Genomic DNA, 23,210 nt, shown 5'->3' on the forward strand with positions numbered 1-23,210 from the left:
AAGTGTTAGAGGACCTCTCACAGGGTGTCCAAATAGGAGTTCAAAGGGGCTAAAGCCCACTCCTTTCTGGGGTACCTCCCTGTAAGCAAAAAAGAGGCAAGGTAACAGGACATCCCATCTCCTGCGGAGTTTTTCAGGGAGTCCCATTATCATTCCTTTGAGAGTTTTATTAAACCTCTCAACCAGTCCATTTGTTTGTGGATGATAGGGTGTGGTGAACTTGTATGTCACACCACATTCCTTCCACATGGCCTTTAAGTAAGCAGACATGAAATTGCTTCCCCTGTCTGATACCACCTCTTTTGGGAAGCCCACCCTGGAAAAGATTCCCAGGAGGGCCTTTGCCACTGCAGGAGCTGTAGTGGTCCTTAGAGGAATTGCTTCAGGATATCTGGTGGCATGGTCCACTACCACCAAGATAAACCTATTGCCTGAAGCAGTAGGAGGGTCAAGGGGGCCAACTATGTCAACCCCTACCCTTTCAAAGAGAACCCCAACCACAGGTAGTGGAATAAGGGGTGCCTTTGGAGTGCCACCTGTCTTGCCACTGGCTTGACAGGTTTCACAGGACTTACAAAATTCCTTTGTGTCCTCTCACATTGTAGGCCAATGAAACAAGGGGACAAGCCTGTCCCAAGTTTTCATTTGCCCCAAATGTCCAGCTAAGGGAATGTCGTGGGCTAGAGTTAGGAGGAACTTTCTGTATGGCTGAGGAATCACTAATCTCCTGGCAGCTCCAGGTTTTGGATCCCTTGCTTCAGTGTACAAAAGGTTGTCCTCCCAGTAAACTCTGTGAGAGTCACTGACATCCCCATTTGCTTGTTTGACAGCTTGCTGCCTTAGACCCTCTAGTGTGGGGCAGGTATGCTGTGCCACACTCAGCTCCTCCCTGGCAGGCCCCCCTTCACCCAAAAGCTCTGCAGTGTCTGCTTCCAGCTCCTCTGGTGTAGGTTCTGCACACGGTGGACATTCTTCTTCCTCAGAAGTTGAATCCACTGTAGAGGGAGGGATAGTAGGTAGTGTTTTACCTTTACTAACCCTAGCTTTAGGGAGCACTTGGTCCATTCTTCCAGGATCCAAGTCACCCTGTCCTTTTTGCTTTTTGGCCAGAGCCCTGGTTAGAGCAAAAATATGCACTGGAATGCCCAGCATTGCTGCATGAGCCTCCAACTCCACTTCTGCCCAAGCTGATGTCTCTAAATCGTTCCCTAGTAGACAGTCTACAGGTAAATCTGAGGCAACCACAACTTTATTTGGGCCAGTAACCCCCCCCCCCCCCCCAAGTTGAGATTCACAACAGCCATGGGGTGGCTAAGAGTGTTGTTATGAGCATCAGTCACTTGGTACTGGTGACCAAGTAGGTGTTGTTCAGGGTGGACCAGTTTCTCTATTACCATGGTAACACTGGCACCTGTGTCCCTGTAGGCCTGAACCTCAACACCATTTATTAGGGGAAGTTGCTTGTACTTATCCATGTTAAGGGGACAAGCAACCAAGGTGGCCAAATCAATGCCCCCCTCAGAGACTAGCACAGCCTCTGTGGTCTCCCTAACAAAGACCAACCCCAACTAAATTACCAAAAGTGAGCCCAGCTACTCCCTTTGATTGGCTATTAGTAGGTTTGCTCCCACCACCACTGCTATTACTAGGGGCACTAGGTGTAGCAGCAGGGGTTGTAGTGGTAGGAGGCTTGGTGCTTTTCTTTGGGCAACTGGGATCAGTTGTCTAATGGACTTATATTTTACATACATAGCACCATGGTTTCTTTTCTTTGTTTTGATTTGAAGAGGATTTGGGCCCACCACCCCCACCAGAGTGTTTTTGTGGGCCTGATGAAGCCTCATTTTTAGATTTGTCCCCACCCTTGTCAGAAGACTTACCATCCTTCTTCTTTCCATCCTTGTCACCCCCTGTATAAACTTTTCTGTTCACCCTTGTTCTGACCCATTTGTCTGCCCTCTTTCCCAATTCTTGGGGAGAGGTCAGATCCGAGTCTACCAGGTACTGGTGTAACAAATCAGACACACAATTATTAAGAATATGCTCTCTCAGGATTAAGTTATACAGGCTTTCATAGTCAGAAACTTTACTGCCATGTAACCACCCCTCCAAGGCCTTCACTGAATGGTCAACAAAGTCCACCCAGTCTTGTGAAGACTCCATTTTGGCTTCTCTGAACTTGATCCTGTACTGATCAGTGGTTAAGCCATAACCATCAAGGAGTGCATTCTTAAGAACTGCAAAATTATTGGCATCACTTTCCTTCACAGTAAGGAGCCTATCCCTACCCTTTCCACTGAAAGATAGCCATAGGATAGAAGCCCACTGCCTTTGAGGGACCTCCTGTACAACACAGGCCCTCTCAAGTGCAGCAAACCACTTGTTAATGTCATCCCCCTCCTTATAAGGGGGAACTATCTTGTGCAGATTCCTAGAATCATGCTCTTTTACAGGATGACTATTTGGAATACTGCTGCTGCCACTATGGGGTCCTAACCCCAACCTCTGTCTTTCTTTTTCTAAATCAAAGGCTTGCCTATCTAAATCCAGCTGTTGCTTCTTGAGCTTCAGCCTGGATTATTCCACTCTCAATCTATTGAGCTCCCTTTCTAACACTCTGTCATCAGGGTGGGTGGGTTGGGCATGCCTTGACACAGAAGAATGGTGAGAATGAACAGAGGGCGACCTGTCCCTAACAGATGGCACTCTAACAACCTGGCTAATAGAAGTAACACTCCTACTGTGATGAGAACTCACATTAGTACCAGCAATGCTAGGTGGCCTGCTAATGGGCAGGTTGGGTAGGTTCTCTTTTTCTAAATCTTTCACTGGGGGTGCCCCAGAATCAGAGTGGGAACCATCAGCTAATTTCTCACCAGACGTGCCAACTAAGGTCTTATCTTGTTCAATGAGCATATTAACTAACAGTTGTCTTGAGGGATTCTTCCCTACCCCTAAACCTCTATCTATGCAGAGACTCCTCGCTTCTTTCCAGCTAAGGTTGTCATAAGCTATGCTGGCCAGATCAAGAGTTTGGCCTGTACCAGACATGATAGACAAGAGTTTAGGGGACAGAAAAAGGAAGAAAAAGTTTTCAGAACTTTTTAAAGGACAGAAAAAAACTTTTTCAACTTTTAAGAACTTTTTGAAAGTTTTAGAGGTACTTTTCAGCACTTAGCAAAGAAGTGAGAGGAGAAAAGGAAAACTTTTTGGTTAGGTGCACATACACTGAACTTGTTTTGTATATTTTTCTCTTATAAAAAGTACAATATGACAAAGTGGTAAGTAGTTGCAGGTACTTATCCCACCACTTCACAACCAATGTAGGAGGCTGGACTGGCTTGTGGTGGGTACCAAGAGGTACTTACACCTTGCACAATGCTCAGGTATCCCTTATTAGTGTAGAGGGGTGTCTAGCAGCTTAGGCTGATAGAAAAGGTAGCTTAGCAGAGCAGCTTAGGCTGAACTAGGAGACGAGTGAAGCTCCTACAGTACCACTAGTGTCATATGCACAATATCATAAGAAAACACAATACACAGATATACTAAAAATAAAGGTACTTTATTTTTATGACAATATGCCAAAGTATCTCAGTGAGTACCCTCAGTATGAGGATAGCAAATATACACAAGATATATGTACACAATACCAAAATATGCAGTAATAGCAATAGAAAACAGTGCAAACAATGTATAGTCACAATAGAATGTAATGGGGGCACATAGGGGTAGGGGCAACACAAACCATATACTCTAGAAGTGGAATGCGAACCACAAATGGACCCCAAACCTATGTGACCTTGTAGAGGGTCGCTGGGACTGTAAGAAAACAGTGAGGGTTAGAAAAATAGCCCACCCCAAGATCCTGAAAAGTGGGTGCAAAGTGCACCTAAGTTCCCCAAAGAGCACAGAAGTCGTGATAGGGGAATTCTGCAAAGAAGACCAACACCAGCAATGCAACAACGATGGATTTCCTGACAAGAGTACCTGTGGAACAAGGGGACCAAGTCCAAGAGTCACGATCAAGTCGGGAGTGGGCAGATGCCCAGGAAATGCCAGCTGTGGGTGCAAAGAAGCTGCCACCGGATGGTAGAAGCTGTGGATTCTGCAAGAACGACAAGGGCTAGAAACTTCCCCTTTGGAGGATGGATGTCCCACGTCGTGAAGAGTCGTGCAGAGGTGTTTCCGTGCAGAAAGACCGCAAACAAGCCTTGCTAGCTGCAAAGGTCGCGGTTAGGGTTTTTGGATGCTGCTGTGGCCCAGGAGGGACCAGGATGTCGCCAATTGCGTGAGGAGACAAAGGGGGCGTCCAGCAAGACAAAGAGCCCACTCAGAAGCAAGCAGCACCCGGAGAAGTGCTGGAACAGGCACTACGAAGTGGATTGAACCGGAGCTCACCCGAAGTCACAAAAGAGGGTCCCACGACGCCGGAGGACAACTCAGGAGGTCGTGCACTGCAGGTTAGAGTGCCGGGGACCCAGGCTTGGCTGTGCACAAAGGAAATCCTGGAAGAGTGCACAGGAGCCGGAGTAGCTGCAAAACACGCGGTTCCCAGAAATGCAGTCTAGCGTGGGGAGGCAAGGACTTACCTCCACCAAACTTGGACTGAAGAGTCACTGGACTGTGGGAGTCACTTGGACAGAGTTGCTGAGTTCAAGGGACCTTGCTCGTCGTGCTGAGAGGAGACCCAGAGGACCGGTGATGCAGTTCTTTGGTGCCTGCGGTTGCAGGGGGAAGATTCCGTCGACCCACGGGAGATTTCTTCGGAGCTTCTAGTGCAGAGAGGAGGCAGATTACCCCCACAGCATGCACCACCAGGAAAACAGTCGAGAAGGCGGCAGGATCAGCGTTACAAGGTCGCAGTAGTCGTCTTTGCTACTTTGTTGCAGTTTTGCAGGCTTCCAGCGCGGTCAGCAGTCGATTCCTAGACAGAAGGTGAAGAGAGAGATGCAGAGGAACTCTGATGAGCTCTTGCATTCGTTATCTAAGGAATTCCCCAAAGCAGAGACCCTAAATAGCCAGAAAAAGGAGGTTTGGCTACCTAGGAGAGAGGATAGGCTAGCAACACCTGAAGGAGCCTATCAGAAGGAGTATCTGACGTCACCTGCTGGCACTGGCCACTCAGAGCAGTCCAGTGTGCCAGCAACACCTGTTTCCAAGATGGCAGGGGTCTGGAGCACACTGGAGCAGCTCTGGGCACCTCCCAGGGGAGGTGCAGGTCAGGGGAGTGGTCACTCCCCTTTCCTTTGTCCAGTTTTGCGCCAGAGCAGGGCTGGGGGATCCCTGAACCGGTGCAGACTGGCTTATTCAGAGATGGCCACCATCTGTGCCCATCAAAGCATTTCCAGAGGCTGGGGGAGGCTACTCCTCCCCAGCCCTGACACCTTTTTCCAAAGGGAGAGGGTGTAACACCCTCTCTCTGAGGAAGTCCTTTGTTCTGCCTTCCTGGGCCAAGCCTGGCTGGACCCCAGGAGGGCAGAAACCTGTCTGAGGGGTTGGCAGCAGCAGCAGCTTCAGTGAAACCCCGGGAAAGGTAGTTTGGCAGTACTCGGGTCTGAGCTAGAGACTCGGGGGATCATGGAATTGTCTCCCCAATGCCAGAATGGCATTGGGGTGACAATTCCATGATCTTAGACATGTTACATGGCCATGTTCGGAGTTACCATTGTGACGCTATACATATGTTGTGACATATGTATAGTGCACGCGTGTAATGGTGTCCACGCACTCACAAAGTCCGGGGAATTTGCCCTGAACAATGTGGGAGCACCTTGACTAGTGCCAGCGTGCCCACACACTAAGTAACTTAGCACCCAACCTTTACCAGGTAAAGGTTAGACATATAGGTGACTTATAAGTTACTTAAGTGCAGTGGTAAATGGCTGTGAAATAACGTGGACGTTATTTCACTCAGGCTGCAAGGGCAGGCCTGTGTAAGAATTGTCAGAGCTCCCTATGGGTGGCAAAACAAACGCTGCAGCCCATAGGGATCTCCTGGAACCCCAATACCCTGGGTACCTCAGTACCATATACTAGGGAATTATAAGGGAGTTCCAGTATGCCAATGTAAATTGGTGATATTGGTCACTAGCCTGTTAGTGACAATTTGGAAAGAAATGAGAGAGCATAACCACTGAGGTTCTGGATAGCAGAGCCTCAGTGAGACAGTTAGTCATAACACAGGTAACACATACAGGGCACACTTATGAGCACTGGGGCCCTGGCTGGCAGGGTCCCAGTGACACATACAACTAAAACAACATATATACAGTGAAATATGGGGGTAACATGCCAGGCAAGATGGTACTTTCCTACACAGGTCCACTAGGTTTAGATAGTGTTTATTGCGTTTGGTGCACCTCATGATCCCCATAAGACAGAGGAGAGGGTCTTAAGGCAACTGTACATCAATTACTGTCAACACTTGTTCCATCACCTGAGTCCAAACAAGCAACTACGGAAGGCACTTCCGCACCATGTACATAAATGTGGCATCGACATGTCCACAGCGGGTTTAGGTCGGAGACACCCCTGGGAAAATTCTGTTGAGGTGGTGAAGTGTAAGATAGGTTTGCTGCAGACAACTGAATTGTGTAAATTTCAAGCGGGTGTTGCGAGAAATTCACCCGCTCTAGGGCCATGGTCCACTGCTTGGCCGTCAAAACTGTGCCTAAGATCTCATCCCATTTGGCCTTATCATGTGCTAGAAGAGCAGTGAGTCCCTCCTGCAGTGAAGAGTACAATGCCGACATTACTCGGCGACCCAATCATGCATTAAGGAGCATTGCAATCCCAAATGTAGGGGTAGCTTGGCCTGTCCCAGCAACCATACACCCCTGATCTCAGTCATGATGGCATTGTGGGCCAGAAAGGAGCCAGGAACAAGTATGTAGAGTTTCCTCAGGCCCTGGAAGGAGAACGGAACACCCTCATTGTATAAATCCCCCAGTTGGGTAATCCCCACGTCTTGCCAGAGGGACAGGTCAAGGACCCGAGCAATGTTTTGAGAGCAGATATAACTGTGTTGAATACGGTGTCGGTGCGCGACAAGGCTGCATGTAGTGGCCCCAAATGAGTTTTGCCACACATATAAGCCTACTCATTCCTTTAGTGGGTCTCTTCATGAGAGAAGACAGTCTTGCTCTCCCCCTTATAATCTCCTTACCCAGTTGCCAATTTGTTAACTCTACCCTACTTTTTAGGGTCGAGCCTGCGTTGCATGTGCTCGTGCATGCGTATCGCAGCAAGACTCTTTTGTATTTAGAAAAGGGCTCGGAGCCCTGTCAACTTCACGTCAGTGTTTTTTATTGGTTCGTGGGCTTCCCTAATAAAATCTGCTTGCTTTCATTAGTCGAAGGCAAACATACGTCATGCCCTTTCTGGTGGCTAGCCCTCCTCGAGTGCAGCGACCAAGTACAGAAAACATGCGAGGCTCGCTGTTTTCCATCGGGCTCGTGGACTTCTTTTTCTCTAATTTACGAGCGCGATCTCGCTTGGCAGAAGTCGAGCGCTTTACATACTTGATTTCACTTTTTCGGGTTATGTACATAAATGCACTTTTGCCCGATAGGTGAAAAGTCGGGTTAAGAGTTTACAACGTGATCAGCTCTAATATGAGCAAACACGAGACCCGTTGCATTGTAAATGCTTGTTCTATGTACTACAGAATCATCTATATACACATCCTCCCTCATTTTTACAGATCCACAGTCTTTATCCCCAAGGTTCTTTGGGGGGGGGGGGGGAGCCTTTAAGGTCTCATGCGCCAAATGTACATCTTCACTAAGTGAAGGTGGCTCTGGTGCACCAGAACTTTGCTTATATTGCTGGGCAGCGCAGATGGTGCTGTAGGGGGCTGGCTATTCAGAGAACGACAAGACTCCTCCTAGAGCCCGGAGTTATCCTTTTGCGAACAATGGGGCTTACAAAGCCTGCTCAACAGGGGCCACCCTCCGGCTCTCTTACTCAAGTCTTTGGGATCCCACTTTTATGCTGGCGGGCAGCTCTATCCCATAATAAATGGTTGGAGAGGCCTGAAGTACAGACCCCACATGTGGGCAGGATCTTGGCTAAAACAAGATACCTGAATGGTGGGTTTTCGCGGGTGGGACTTAATCGGGATCACAGCACTGGACGACCTCTGGGATGGCGACCACATAGTGTACTCCCATCACCTCAGGGTGAAGAATGGACAAGTCTCAGTTTTTTCAAATACCTACATGTACGTCCTTGAGGCCTATAGGGAGGCCCTGGGGGGAATCCCAGACTATTACCCCTTCGAGGCCAACCTGACAATGGGTCCGTTAGGATGGCAGAGTATTTCCTGCCTATACAGGTCCCTCATACTCTACGCTCCAGAACCCCTTCCAAAGCTCCTTGTGAACTGACAATGTAGGAGAACTAAATGGTGATGACTGGCGCAAAGCTCAAATGGCCTTTGGAATCCTGACAATCCCTTCCATTCTCAGACTCATAAAATGTATCTAATTCCACCATTTACACTACAGCCCTTACAGGTTGTTGAAAATAGGCCGGACCATGTCAGTGAGCTGTCTGCTGTGTGGGGACCCATATGGGCTCTTTCATTTTGTCATATGGACCTGCCCCATAATCACTGCCTATAGGACCACTACACATAACCTAATCATACATCTCATACAGACCCCTGCTGTATTAGATCCTATGTGGCCCTCTGACAGATCATGGAGGGCTCAGCCAACACCAGACACCAAACACCAGAGACTGCTGGCAGGTATAGACTACCTAGTAGCCAAGCAAGACATTTCCTGAAGCTAGAGATCACCTGATCCTCCCCCCACACATCAATCAATGATGGATTTGTAAAGTGCAGCTAATCACCAAGAGGGTCTCAAGGTGCTGAAAGTAGGTGTGTCGCTTAGTCGAAGGGCCAGGTATTGATGTCCTTCCTGAACTGCTTCAGTGATGCGGTCTGCCTGAGCTTGAGGGGTAGTGTCTTCCATGTCCAGGCTGCTAGGTAGGAGAAGGATCTTCCTCTTGCTGCACTTTTCTGGATCTTGGGGATGGCTGCAAGGGTAAGCTGGGAGGAACGGAGATGTCTATTGGGTACGTAAAAGTAGAAGCGCTGGTTGTAAAACTGTAAACTTTGCACTTGTATAGCACACTACTCACCCGTTAGGGTCTTAAGGCACTGTGGAACCCCTCCTGGCTTTTCCCTGTGAGGTGCCCACTCCTGGACAGCCCCAGGGTGAAGCCAGGCATCCAAGCGCTATGAGGGCCATTGTGGAGATTAAGTAAACTATTGCCCTGAGTTACAGAGTGGGACCCATTAATCTGATTAGGCACTGAGGCAAGAATTATCTGGTCCAAGGGAATTGAGTCCAAGACCCGCCGAGGTGGGTATTTTACACTGGTCGCGGGCCAGATGTCTGCATCAGGGTCTGCCACTCTAAGCACTGTGCCACACTTCTCCATCGGTTGAGGTGTGCCGGTCCTATGTTGTGCAGTGCCTTGAAGGTGTGGATCTGCCTGGATCCGTGGAATGGACTTTGGCTGCAGGGCAGAAAAATAATCTACAAATGTGGGTGCGCCAACAACTATCAAATGATTTAGGGGCTGTGGATTTCAGGTCCATTACATAACAACGATTAATGTACCGTAACTGTACTTCAAGGCAGCATGATCTGTGATTAGTTGTTTTGACATATAGTGATATTGTTAAGCAGGTGCATTCTATGTGACCTTGATGTTTTGTCTCATCTGTGGCTCGAATGCATCAAAATAATAAACAAATATATTAAAAAGCTAGGAATAAAAAAAGATACAGTAAACACTGTTGTAATTTGTTTTTGTTCATTTGATCCAATGCCTACTCATGTTAACAACAAATGGAAGCTAAAACCATGCGTTTCTTTTTTAGGTCTGTATGGTTTATCATTTTCGATTTTAGTGTATACTAAGGAGAGACTTCACAACATCTTCATAACTTATTCGACAGAGAAGCAGCAGTCCTTTAATTTTCACTACAGTTATCTGCCGTGCACTGAGAAACAGTCTGTGCTGCGGAGTTTCTCAAGTTATTGTTTTCTTATTTAGGTCTGAACCAGAGACCAATTTAGCTGTCTTGACAGCCCCCTGCAATCAAATAAATCCACAAATGAAAAACACATATATAGAGGGTCTTTATCTATTGGTCTGCTCAACTGTCATTCTCAAGTTGCTGCTGCCGACCAGAGCACACAGGAAGCAATTTGTTAGCCACCTTCAATGTCTGCACATTTGCCTAAGTGCTCTTCGGTGCTATGGCTGCTGGGCCAATACTTCACATTTCCAATGTTTTTTCTTTCCAATTTGTATTTTTTAAAGTACACACGCCTCCTGGAAAGCAGCATTAATGTTCTATCAAAATTATATGAAACTTTTATTTTTAATTTTCTTACTTTTTATTTTAAGCCTTCGGCTACTATGTGTAGGCAAGTGCCTGTTTTCTTTTTTCTTAACTGTTTCTTTTCTATATAACCATCACACCAGCTGACCAAGGCAGACCTATTGGCTTTGCAAATGCTTCTTTAACTAGCAGTCAGGAGGCCCCAGAAAAAGGAATTTTGCAGTCTGGCCTGTGCGGTGTTTTACAATATAAATTATGTGTGGCAGTATACAGCATAATATTGAGTGGCGCTTTGTTTGCAATAATTATGCAGAAATACCACATTTCATGTTTCAATGTATCAGAAACGTAGGTGGGATTGCCTACTGTAAATAAACAGTATTGCCCTAGCTAAAGTTATTTGAGTCCAAAGCCACTCAGACTGCAGACAAACATGAATTCAGGCCTTGTGGACCGAAATGATTGTATTTTATATGCAAATCAAAGAGATGACTGCCTTTTGCCTCAACGTTAGTAGCAACCAAGGACGCATTTAGAAAACCTGCTAGTTTGGGTATACAGAAAGACACATATGTCGGCTAACATACCAGTACTCATATTTCTGGAGCAATTGCAAACAACTCTTTATTGAATAATATCAAGAATAACTCAACCATCTTCAACAAGCTCCCCGAGCCAATTAAGGATAATCATTTCTTTACTTACATAGTGTGGAGTGATATAATGCAATCTTTTCAAATAGGTATAGATGGATTCTGTGTACCAATGATACAGGGAGATGGTTAACATCCAACCAATGTGGCGGGCCATTAGTATAGGAACAAGCATTTGCAATGCAACGGGTCTCGCGTTTGCTCGCGTTAGAGCTATTAGCGTAGTAAACTCCTAACCGGACTTTTCTTGCCACATAAACTAAAACTGAAAAGCAAAACAGTTTCACATATGCGAACCGATGGTCACCATGAGCTTGAAGGAGACACAGAAAAGAAAACAGAAGTTCGCTTGCAGTGACACTTAGCCTCAAAAGTGCAATTATCCATGTAACCAGCAAAAGTGCAATTATCCATGTAACAGGGTCGATGTCATGCAAAACGCTCGACTTCTGCCCAGCGAAATCGTACTGCGCAGGAAATGAAAAGATAAATTAGTCCAGAAACCAGCTGAAAACATGGAGCCTCGTATGTTTTCAGTAGTTTACCCGTGGTCTCGAGGAGGGCTAAACACTGGAAAGGCACGACGTATGCATGCCTTTCACAAATGGTGTCAATCAATTGTTAAAAGGGAAGCCCACGAACTAATGAAAATGACGGACGTGACATGGGCATGGTTAGAAGCCCACAGAGAGTTTACAACACGGTCCAGAGCGTTTGCGCGCGCTCGACCCTATAAAGGTGCAGGACCTTTACATAATATGCACCAGGCACTAACGAACAACATCTGCACAACACGTGAAGACATTTTCAAAATGACTAAGATGTGTTCGAAATCTGCTTGTGTTACCAACCAGGCAGAGGCCTAGATTGAGGGCCTGATTTAGATCTCGGCGGAGGGGTTACTCCATCGCAGTGGTAACAGATATCCCGTCAGCCATATTACGACCTGTAATACGTACTGGCGGTGTCCTGATGGCAGGGCGCTGCAGGTGGTGGAAGCCCCGTTCCTTGACAGATGACCTCCTCGCCGGATAAGGTAAGTTGTGCGTCCGACAGGGGAGGTGTTTTTTTGTGCGTGTGTATGTGGGTGTTGTCTGCGTGTGTGAATGTAAGTGTGTATGCATGTTTGTAAGCATGTGTGTGTATGTATGTGTGTATGGGTGTGTGTATGCATGGTTGAATGTGTGTATGAATGTTTAAGTGAATGTGTGTATGAATGTTGAAGAGAATCTGTGTATGAATATTGAAGTGAGTGTGTGTATGGATGCAAGTGAGTGAATGCGAGAATGGATGCTTGTGAGTGACTGTGTGTATGTCAGTGTTGGTGAATGAGTGTATGTGGGGTGCGTGAATGAGTGCATACGGGGGTGCGTGTGCGTGTATACGGGGAGGGTGTGCTGGGGCGCTGTTCTGGTGGGGGTGGAGGGTGCTGTACTAGGAGGGGATGGTGGCACTGTTCTGGTAGGGGGCGCTGTACTAGAAGGGGTGTGCGGGGTGCTCTACTAGGAGGGGCTGGGAGTGCTGTTTTGGTAAAGGGGTGGGGTGTTCTGGTATGGAGTGGAGTGGGGGGTAATGGGCTTGCAGGGGGTGTGGAGGACTCATCTACCAGTGAAAGGAAAGAAATTTCCTGCCACCGGTAGCCTTTGCACCAGGGTTTTCACTGCATTGCTACCACCACGGAAACCCTAGTGGAAAACCGACTCCTAATACCACCGGCGGTCTTCATTGGACCGCCGGGTCGGAAATGCTAATCTCCGGCCCGGCGGGTCCAACTGCCCTGGCGGTACAGGCGGGGATGTGGCGAGTTGGAAGAGGCCACCCGCCACACTCATAATGTGGCGGTCTTCACTGCCGGCCCGTCGGCGGTCGGTCCGCCACCGCGAGTCTGGAGGTCATGAGACCGACCAGACTTGTAATGAGGGCCTTAATCTCTTTCAAATTAAAAAAGTGTACTTCTTTAACATATTTAAAATTTCACATTAGCAAAATTTCACATCAGCACTGCACTGAGAAGTACTTATGCAATCCTAGTCCTGGTGACAGTGCAATTAAAGATTGACTAGGATGCATCACCGAGCAATTAACATTAGCTGAGATTAATTCAAGCATTCCATTCATCATTATTTCTGTATACTTTATTAACGAATTGGGTGGCAAGACAATTGTCATGTGAACTCTGTGTGTGGCCTTGATTCTCATAGAGAAAGAGGGTACTCTATTAAATCAAACACAATAGGTTTTTGTACAGCTTAAATTTGGAACACACGTATTTGTAAGTGTCATATGTGATAATAAAGAAGAAGGAGGATTTGTGAAATTACTATTTGTCTAAAATCACCCAATGTGGTTAAGCGGGGAGCCGGAAATAATCCGGGGTTTCTGGTTTCAATTTATGCAAGCCAGGCACTACATTGGGTATCTATTTGTATGTCTTTGTTACCTTAAACTGTAATGCTTTGTTACCACTGTGCACGATGGTAGAGCGAGGATGACAGGCAGAAGCCACACGGAAGCCCGGCTAGTTAAGGGCTAGAGGTTCCACCGCAACAATGAACCAGACTTCAGGTTCAAGACTGCTCGACCTTCTAGTGGCTCGCCCACCTCGACATGTTTTAGAAACAGACATTTAAAGGCATATGTGTCCTCACCAGCTATCAGCACAGCCTTGGCCTTAACGAGTTTGGCGATGTTCGTCAAAAATTGGGCTTCTTCGGAGCTCACGGCGTGCAGAACAGCAGGACATCTGGCGGTGCTCTGCTCAATACAAGAAGAGACAGGAGTGTCAAGCAGCGTGTTGGCGGTGCCCACATTTCTACGGCCCTCCCTGCCCAAAGGGGAGTCCAGCAACAGAGTCAGACTGAGCTACGAGAAAATCTGGAGATTTATGACTAATGAAAGGCGAGAGGACTAGAGCATAGTCTACCACAGGACAGACACTGCTTCTCGGGGTATGTTTCCTAACAGGGCACACTCTGCCTCAACTCTCCTGGCCCAAATGCACAGGATGTCCGGAACATTTCCCTGCTTCTTGGTCTACGCAACATCACAGCTGTCTCCACAGCTACATCTCAAAGAACAAAAGAAAGAGTGCAATCAGGGGCGCTGCGTCAGGGAGGGTGTTTGGCGTGTCAACCCCCCTAATAAATGTATTTTCTGGTACATAGATGGGTATAGGGAGGTGTCTGTCGGATTTCACCAGGAATCTTTTCATACACACGCACACACGTTTCTCTCCCACGATGTTTTGAAAGTCCTGAAAAATGTTGGTTAACTAACAAAATTGTGTTTTCTCTCGCTTCGTACCCCTGCCAATCTGCATTCCTGCCCCGTAAGCCCCTATCATGCTCCCTGCTCGTAGTATGACGTATTTCAACATCATATGTAGTGTGATTGTTGGAAAATCTGAAACTCACCCCCACTCCCCAAATCATACTGACCATGCTACGTCCTTCAGTGCAATGAGATGTGACCGGCATAGATTTTAAACTCACTGACCTGTGATAAAAAATGTCAGATAGAAAATAAAAAGGAACTTTAAAGCCACTGTTGAAAGCTAACATTAAAGGTTTGGCGAATATTGTCTGTTGAGTGCAGTACGTGAATCACAGCCCCGGTCTACATGTTTACTATCGCTCTCCAGCGTGTATGGAATGCATCGGCGAACGGGTAATGTGTGAACATGATGGTGCAGGAACCAAAGGCATGGATGGGCACAAGCCATTCAAGGTGGAAGTAGAATAAAAGGCAAGATGTTTTGTTTAAACACGAGTTTCATTCTAAACTTTTTAAGTCACCAGGTTAAATTAGCCAGTTATCTTTATCGTGCCTGCCACAAGAAAACCCTTCACTCCTGAAGTCCCACAGAAGCGCCAAAAGCCTGCATTCTAAACAGATTTTTTTTAATTTAGACTTGCGTAGCTTAACTGAGGTGTCAGCAAAGACTTAGGGGTGGGTGAAATATTCCGTTCCGTCTGCGGAATTGGCAGGATTTTGGTGACTCCATGTTACTTTTGTAATGCGGAGTTCTGGGCAAATTCCACCAAGTGGCAGAATTTTTTCTCACACGCGGCTCCAGTATGGAAAGCTGGAAAGCACAAGTGAGACTTGGGCCCATATTTATACTTTTTTAGCGCTGCATTTGAGCCGCTTTTGGGCGCAAAAACGGCACAAACTTGCAAAATACAATTGTATTTTGCAAGTTTGCGTCGCTTGTGCGTCAAAAAATGACGCAAACGCGGTGCTACAAAAAGTATAAATATGGGCCTTGGTGTCCCCGAGCACAATTTCCAGTCGCCAGGAGGACATCTGGAGAGAGTTTTCTAAGAAGAGCGGTGGCGACCGTTCGCGGTCAGAAGACTGACGCTCATGTTGAAAATCTACTCCAAATACACCAAAATGAACTCGAGTAGCTGTGTCCTCTGGCATGCTGCATGGCCCATTTGCACTGATTTTTCAGTGATAAATGCGCTACGGGTACTAAAATACAGCGTGAGCACCGGGCGTGCCTATTTCCACCCCTTGGCGGAAGTCTGCAGAATTCTGCTGAGTTTTTATGTTACTCCAGGTAATTCCGCAGAGTCAAATTCTGTGACTTCCACCCACCCTTACAAAAAAACAGTAATGTACCACTGAATTATTATGTCATTTAATTTAATAATGGAGTGCCCTGAGAGATGCACAGCTTTTAAGCCTCACCTCTGTATTGTACCCTCTGCTGCGTGCAGGGAACAATGTGGGCCCAGCCTGTAAAGGTGGAACTTTAATGGTTGAGCTGCTGACGTAACTAAATCTCTTAAAGAAGCCTCCTGTTTCTACTATTTGAATATGACAGGTATTCACATCCTGCCCATAGAAAGAATGGCTGCTCATTGTCCAGCCAGAGTTAATGAACCACATGGCCACGGAAAACCAACTGGGCCCTGAACCATGCAGAATAAAGATATGACCCAGACCCTTTTTAATATAGGGATCTGCAAATATGAACACCAGACTATAACAGCTCATGAAGGTGTGTTATAATTGCCCTTCAGCACCATGAAGCACTGTTTGTGGTCCACCCTCTCAAAATCAAACTAATACCACCGTCATTATTTGGCTTCATATGAATACAATTGTCCTGGAAGGAGAGAAAGGAACAAGGCCTAGAAAGGTGATACGTGTATCTAGACAGTTTATTAAATAATTTGTGATACTAGGAACATCAGTTAATCATTGTCGCAAATTGCAGCAAATTATTACAACATACAAAAATACATCTAAAGTATCACTTTATTAATGAGACTAGCAACAAACACTCATACACGATCGTTCATTTGGTGGTGGGAGATTCAGATGTAATATCACAATATAGTATGTTCAATGTATTTATTTCCTAGTGCATCATTAATTAATGATGCCTGGCTTAGCCTTTGCACTCTAAGCATACCATTCCAGTGCAAAATCTATTATACCTTTGAAAACTATGCCTACAAATTGTCTATAATATTTCATATTGAGCAGTGCTGTGCAGTGCAGTACGCATACAATGTGTTGAACGTTTGGAGAAATTGAAACATTTTTCATGCTTCAAGAAGGTGTTATTTTTTTAGGAAAAACCCTGTCCTGGCTTTTTTAGTAGTTCAGGCTTTGCATCAAAAGCTGTTGGTGTCCACACTGATCCACACAATGTTCTCTATATACACAGATGTAGCTGTGGGACCAAATATTTGTAACTCTTCCCCATAATGTTTAGTAGGTCACTGGCACATTACTGGTAGGGATCATTTTAGTCAACAATTGGGAACCACAGTAATAATATTTTGCACGATTTCAAAGGTGGTCAATATACTTTAAATGTAAACTACACAAAGTCAATGAACTGTTAAGCATTCCATGCACACTTTTAAAATACTTGCTATATCTTTCTACCAACCTGACGCATTTTCTTTAGCACAGGATGTTCGCGAAGTGAGTGCTTCAAAGCATATGCCTTTCCAGGATCACTCTCCTTGTCAAAGGCTTTTGGAGACTTGCTCTTTCGAAACATTGAAATATGATATTTTTTCCCTGAGGCATAGAAAATGAAGATTTAAGGCAGGGCAGAAGGAAACTCCAAAAAATACAAAGCTCTTTGAATATTTTTTATATTTTTCGCAACAAAACAACAAAGCTACTAGCTAGTTTACAGTAATTGCTTCAGAACTCGAAAAACACAATTCTACTTCGGAAATAAAATGTACAACTAACAAATTTGCATACACCTTTTTCACACCATTCGTTAAAAATCGATTGTAATCCATACAGAAATTGGACAAAGGGTTTCCTTTGTAGTTTTGTGTTTTTGCCACTCGCTGTGTTTGAGGAATGTAAGCAGCATGCACGCATGTACTCACAGGGGTTTTTTCACATCTAATCGCTGCTGTCAGGGCTGTCTTTAGGGCGGTGCGACCGGTGCAGCTGCACCTGGCTTTGACTTTGGTAGAGGGCGCTGTCTTTAAAAATAACTTTCTATCTAAAAGCAGGTGACCTTGATTTTGCGTCCAGCCGTTTTCAAGCAACAATAAAAAAAAAGTCTAGATAACTGTGGTGATTAATGTTCCTACTGGTGAGAGATTTGTTGAGTGGCAGTTTTGGCTCACCATAAAGTAGCGTGAGGGTTACTGTGCCTGCTGCAAAAAACGTGTACCATGCAAATCACCAAACGCAGTGTGAGTGAACCATGAGTAGCACTACAAAAAAATGAAGGCCCATATTTATACTTTTTGACGCTAAACTGCGCTAACGCAGTTTAGCGTCAAAAAGTTTTGCGCCGGCTAACGCCATTCTGAAGCGCCATGCGGGCGCCGTATTTATTGAATGGCGTTAGCCGGCGCAAGCAGACCGGCGCTGCCTGGTGTGCGCGAGAAAAACCACGTACACCAGGCAGCGCCGGCGTAGGGGGAAAATGGCGCATGGGCGTCTTAAAATGGGGCAAGTCAGGTTACGTTGAAAAAATCATCGTAACCCGACTTGCGCCATTTATTTTCGACGCCCATCCCCCATCAACATGACTCCTATCATTGTAAAGATAGGAGTCATGCCCCCTTGCCCAATGGCCATGCCCAGGGGACTTCTGTCCCCTGGGCATGGTCATTGGGCATAGTGGCATGTAGGGGGGCTCAAATCAGGCCCCCCTATGCCTCAAAAAAAAAAAAAAAAAATACTTACCTGAACTTACCTTAATGTCCATGGGATGGGTCCCTCCGTCCTTGGGTGTCCTCCTGGGGTGGGCAAGGGTGGCAGGGGGGGTCCCTGGGGGCAGGGGAGGGCACTCTGGGCTCATTTTGAGCCCACTTGTCCCTTAACGCCATCCCTGACCCAGGCGTTAAAAAGCGGCGCAAAAGCGCCGTTTTTGGCCACGCCCACTCCCGGGCGTCATTTTTGCCCGGGAGTATAAATACCACGTAAAGGCCTGGGAGTCATTTTTTAAGACGGGAACGCCTCCCTTGCATATCATTAACGCAAGGAAGGGGTTCACGCTAAAAAATGACGCACACTCCGGGCACTTTGGCGCCCGAAGCGTCTAACGCCAGAGTATAAATATGGCGTTAGTTGGCGTTAGTTCTGCGTCGAATTTGCGTCGAAAAAAACGACGCAAATTCGGCGCAAACGGAGTATAAATACGGCCCGAAATGTATATCAGAGAGGCTATGGGGATACGAGGTTCGCTGATGGAGAGTGGTATTGGAAGAATTCATAGAGAAAGGAGTAATGGGGCGGGGGAGCACCAAAAAAAGATTGTCGCACCAGGCACCACTGGCACTAAAGCCGGCCCTGACTGCTGTAATCTGGGTTTGTATGCAGATCACATGATTAAAGGTGGTATATGTCTGCTTGCCTGCAGTTGCGGCTTGCGGGTGTTTAAAGGGCCGGGGTGGTGGCAGGGAGTCCACTACGGGGGAAATATTAATAAAATGAAAAACATAAAAAATAAACTTACCTGCACGCAGGCCGCGCTGCTCCTCTGTGTCCTCTGCATCAGCCGGCTGCAGGCACAGGCTCCCAGCCTGCCCTGTAGCCAATCCTGACGCTGTTTAAAGCAGTATCAGGATTGGTTGGGAGCGCCCAGCTAGGGCGCTCCCAGGCAGACTGAGAGCCTGTGCAGGCTCTCCCCAGACCTGCAACACAGTTGCTGGGCTGGAGAGTACCTATTACACATGTGTGTTTGGCCGGCATGAGACGGCCGGCCAAACACAAATGCGCTCTGGGGGGACTGCTGCATCTCCCCCTTACTGCTCGCCACCTCTGTAGCCCCGTCCCTTTAAAAGAAAACAGTAATAAACTATGTTTATTATTGTTTTCTTTTAAAGGTTTTGCAGCTGCCGCTGCTGGCGGGGGGGCGACGCTCCTCTGCCCTAATGGAGGATTCGCCCCACTTGCCTGTTAACAAATGACAATGTGCGTTTGAAATAGTAATTAAAGACATTTCCAAATGCTGAAGTCTGTACATTTTACTTAAACTAGTAAGTTTAGTGTGTGTAAATCACATATCTGTCGAATCGTACTGAAGTCCAAGTTGAATTATTGTCTTTTAGTGCTCTAATCCAGGCTTTTAAATACACACTGAATTAGCATTTCTGTGTATCTATGTGCTTGAGATGAAGATTCAATTAATTCCATCGATATGTGAGTCCCCATATGAATAATAATATATCATGAACCTCAGTATGAGATGTTTATACTAGTTGACAGGTATGCAAATAACACTGCAACCCTGGTTTAAATTAGTGATCACGGGCACTTAGTCAATTGAATGCAGTCCTTGACTTAGACTCTGTATGATTATTTCTGTGGTTTAATGTGCTTGACCATGAGAGCCCAATAGATTTGATTGATATACGAGTCCCCACTTCACGCATACTTACGTAGTCTATGGACACATATACAGTCTCAACCTTGCACACAAACAGACACGGCAGAGCTGCCTTATATCATTAATTGTCAACATAGGTGGCATAAATTGATCTATTTTTCTTATATACAGAGTGTCATGGAGGCCCTTGTACCCGGGTACTTACATAGCAGTTAGTGAGCAACTACCATTGTGACGGCTTATACAGATTTGTGCTGCACTATCAATTTTTAATTCTGGCTTCTGTACATTTTGTAGGGCCTCATTTTGCTGGGTCCTATCAAATAGATCTCATTCTTATCACCAATAGCTACCTCAAGACTTGTGAGGTAAGAGCTTTAGCAAGCTTTCATTAATTGTCTATGTTTAGCACAGATAGGCACACCGCTGAACACACTTTCCTTGTGAAGACCTTGGGTCTATCCCTTGGTTTATCCTTATGAAGACCTGTAAGGAAATGCCTCCTTGGCATGGTTGCCCCCTGACTTTTTGCCTTTGCTGATGCTATGTTTACAATTGAAAGTGTGCTGAGGCCTGCTAACCAGGCCCCAGCACCAGTGTTCTTTCCCTAACCTGTACTTTTGTATCCACAATTGGCAGACCCTGGCATCCAGATAAGTCCCTTGTAACTGGTACTTCTAGTACCAAGGGCCCTGATGCCAAGGAAGGTCTCTAAGGGCTGCAGCATGTCTTATGCCACCCTGGAGACCTCTCACTCAGCACAGACACACTGCTTGCCAGCTTGTGTGTGCTAGTGAGGACAAAACGAGTAAGTCGACATGGCACTCCCCTCAGGGTGCCATGCCAGCCTCTCACTGCCTATGCAGTATAGGTAAGCCACCCCTCTAGCAGGCCTTACAGCCCTAAGGCAGGGTGCACTATACCATAGGTGAGGGTACCAGTGCATGAGCATGGTACCCCTACAGTGTCTAAACAAAACCTTAGACATTGTAAGTGCAGGGTAGCCATAAGAGTATATGGTCTGGGAGTCTGTCAAACACGAACTCCACAGCACCATAATGGCTACACTGAAAACTGGGAAGTTTGGTATCAAACTTCTCAGCACAATAAATGCACACTGATGCCAGTGTACATTTTATTGTAAAATGCACCACAGAGGGCACCTTAGAGGTGCCCCCTGAAACCTAACCGACTGTCTGTGTAGGCTGACTAGTTCCAGCAGCCTGCCACACTAGAGACATGTTGCTGGCCCCATGGGGAGAGTGCCTTTGTCACTCTGAGGCCAGTAACAAAGCCTGCACTGGGTGGAGATGCTAACACCTCCCCCAGGCAGGAGCTGTAACACCTGGCGGTGAGCCTCAAAGGCTCACCCCTTTGTCACAGCCCAGCAGGGCACTCCAGCTTAGTGGAGTTGCCCGCCCCCTCCGGCCACGGCCCCCACTTTTGGCGGCAAGGCTGGAGGGAACAAAGAAAGCAACAAGGAGGAGTCACTGGCCAGTCAGGACAGCCCCTAAGGTGTCCTGAGCTGAGGTGACTCTGACTTTTAGAAATCCTCCATCTTGCAGATGGAGGATTCCCCCAATAGGGTTAGGATTGTGACCCCCTCCCCTTGGGAGGAGGCACAAAGAGGGTGTACCCACCCTCAGGGCTAGTAGCCATTGGCTACTAACCCCCCAGACCTAAACACGCCCTTAAATTTAGTATTTAAGGGCTACCCTGAACCCTAGAAAATCAGATTCCTGCAACTACAAGAAGAAGGACTGCCTAGCTGAAAAACCCCTGCAGAGGAAGACCAGAAGACGACAACTGCCTTGGCTCCAGAAACTCACCGGCCTGTCTCCTGCCTTCCAAAGATCCTGCTCCAGCGACGCCTTCCAAAGGGACCAGCGACCTCGACATCCTCTGAGGACTGCCCCTGCTTCGAAAAGACAAGAAACTCCCGAGGACAGCGGACCTGCTCCAAGAAAAGCTGCAACTTTGTTTCCAGCAGCTTTAAAGAACCCTGCAAGCTCCCCGCAAAAGGCGTGAGACTTGCAACACTGCACCCGGCGACCCCGACTCGGCTGGTGGCGATCCAACACCTCAGGAGGGACCCCAGGACTACTCTAAGACTGTGAGTACAAAAACCTGTCCCCCCTGAGCCCCCACAGCGCCGCCTGCAGAGGGAACCCCGAGGCTTCCCCTGACCGCGACTCTTTGGATCCTAAGTCCCGACACCTGGGAGAGACCCTGCACCCGCAGCCCCCAGGACCTGAAGGGCCGGACTTTCACCGGAGACGTGACCCCCAGGAGTCCCTCTCCCTTGCCCAAGTGGAGGTTTCCCCGAGGAATCCCCCCCTTGCCTGCCTGCAGCGCTGAAGAGATCCCGAGATCTCCCATTGACTTCCATTACAAACCTGACGCTTGTTTCTACACTGCACCCGGCCGCCCCCGCGCTGCTGAGGGTGAAATTTCTGTGTGGGCTTGTGTCCCCCCCGGTGCCCTACAAAACCCCCCTGGTCTGCCCTCCGAAGACGCGGGTACTTACCTGCAAGCAGACCGGAACCGGGGCACCCCCTTCTCTCCATTCTAGCCTATGTGTTTTGGGCACCACTTTGAACTCTGCACCTGACCGGCCCTGAGCTGCTGGTGTGGTGACTTTGGGGTTGCTCTGAACCCCCAACGGTGGGCTACCTTGGACCAAGAACTAAGCCCTGTAAGTGTCTTACTTACCTGGTTAACCTAACAAATACTTACCTCCCCTAGGAACTGTGAAAATTGCACTGTGTCCACTTTTAAAACAGCTACTTGAAAAGTATACATGCAATTTTGATGATTTGAAGTTCCTAAAGTACTTACCTGCAATACCTTTCGAATGAGATATTACATGTAGAATTTGAACCTGTGGTTCTTAAAATAAACTAAGAAAATATATTTTTCTATATAAAAACCTATTGGCTGGATTTGTCTCTGAGTGTGTGTACCTCATTTATTGTCTATGTGTATGTACAACAAATGCTTAACACTACTCCTTGGATAAGCCTATTGCTCGACCACACTACCACAAAATAGAGCATTAGTATTATCTCTTTTTGCCACTATCTTACCTCTAAGGGGAACTCTTGGACTCTGTGCATACTATTCCTTACTTTGAAATAGTGCATACAGAGCCAACTTCCTACATTGGTGGCAGCGGTGGGATACAAGACTTTGCATTTGCTGGACTACTCAGCCAATACCTGATCACACGACAAATTCCAAAATTGTCATTAGAAATTCATTTTTGCAATTTGAAATTTTTCTAAATTCTTAAAAAGTCCTGCTAGGGCCTTGTGTGTTAAGTCCCTGTTTAGCATTGTCTTTTAGAGTTTAAAAAGTTTGT

The 23,210-nt window shown here is 46.8% G+C and overlaps 1 protein-coding gene across 1 annotated transcript in view; it reads right to left on the reverse strand.

The window, feature by feature from the left end:
* COMTD1 (catechol-O-methyltransferase domain containing 1) overlaps positions 1–23,210 on the reverse strand; it is a 102,596-nt gene that overhangs the window by 65,205 nt on the left and 14,181 nt on the right. The window contains exons 2-3 of the mRNA XM_069240794.1: positions 16,931–17,064; positions 13,668–13,773 (exon numbers count right to left, since the gene is read on the reverse strand). Coding sequence (XP_069096895.1) covers positions 13,668–13,773; positions 16,931–17,064 — 240 coding nt within the window. The remainder of the gene's footprint in view (positions 1–13,667; positions 13,774–16,930; positions 17,065–23,210) is intronic.

This window comes from Pleurodeles waltl, chromosome 6 (assembly GCF_031143425.1).
Source record: "Pleurodeles waltl isolate 20211129_DDA chromosome 6, aPleWal1.hap1.20221129, whole genome shotgun sequence".
NCBI classification, from domain to species: domain Eukaryota; kingdom Metazoa; phylum Chordata; class Amphibia; order Caudata; family Salamandridae; genus Pleurodeles; species Pleurodeles waltl.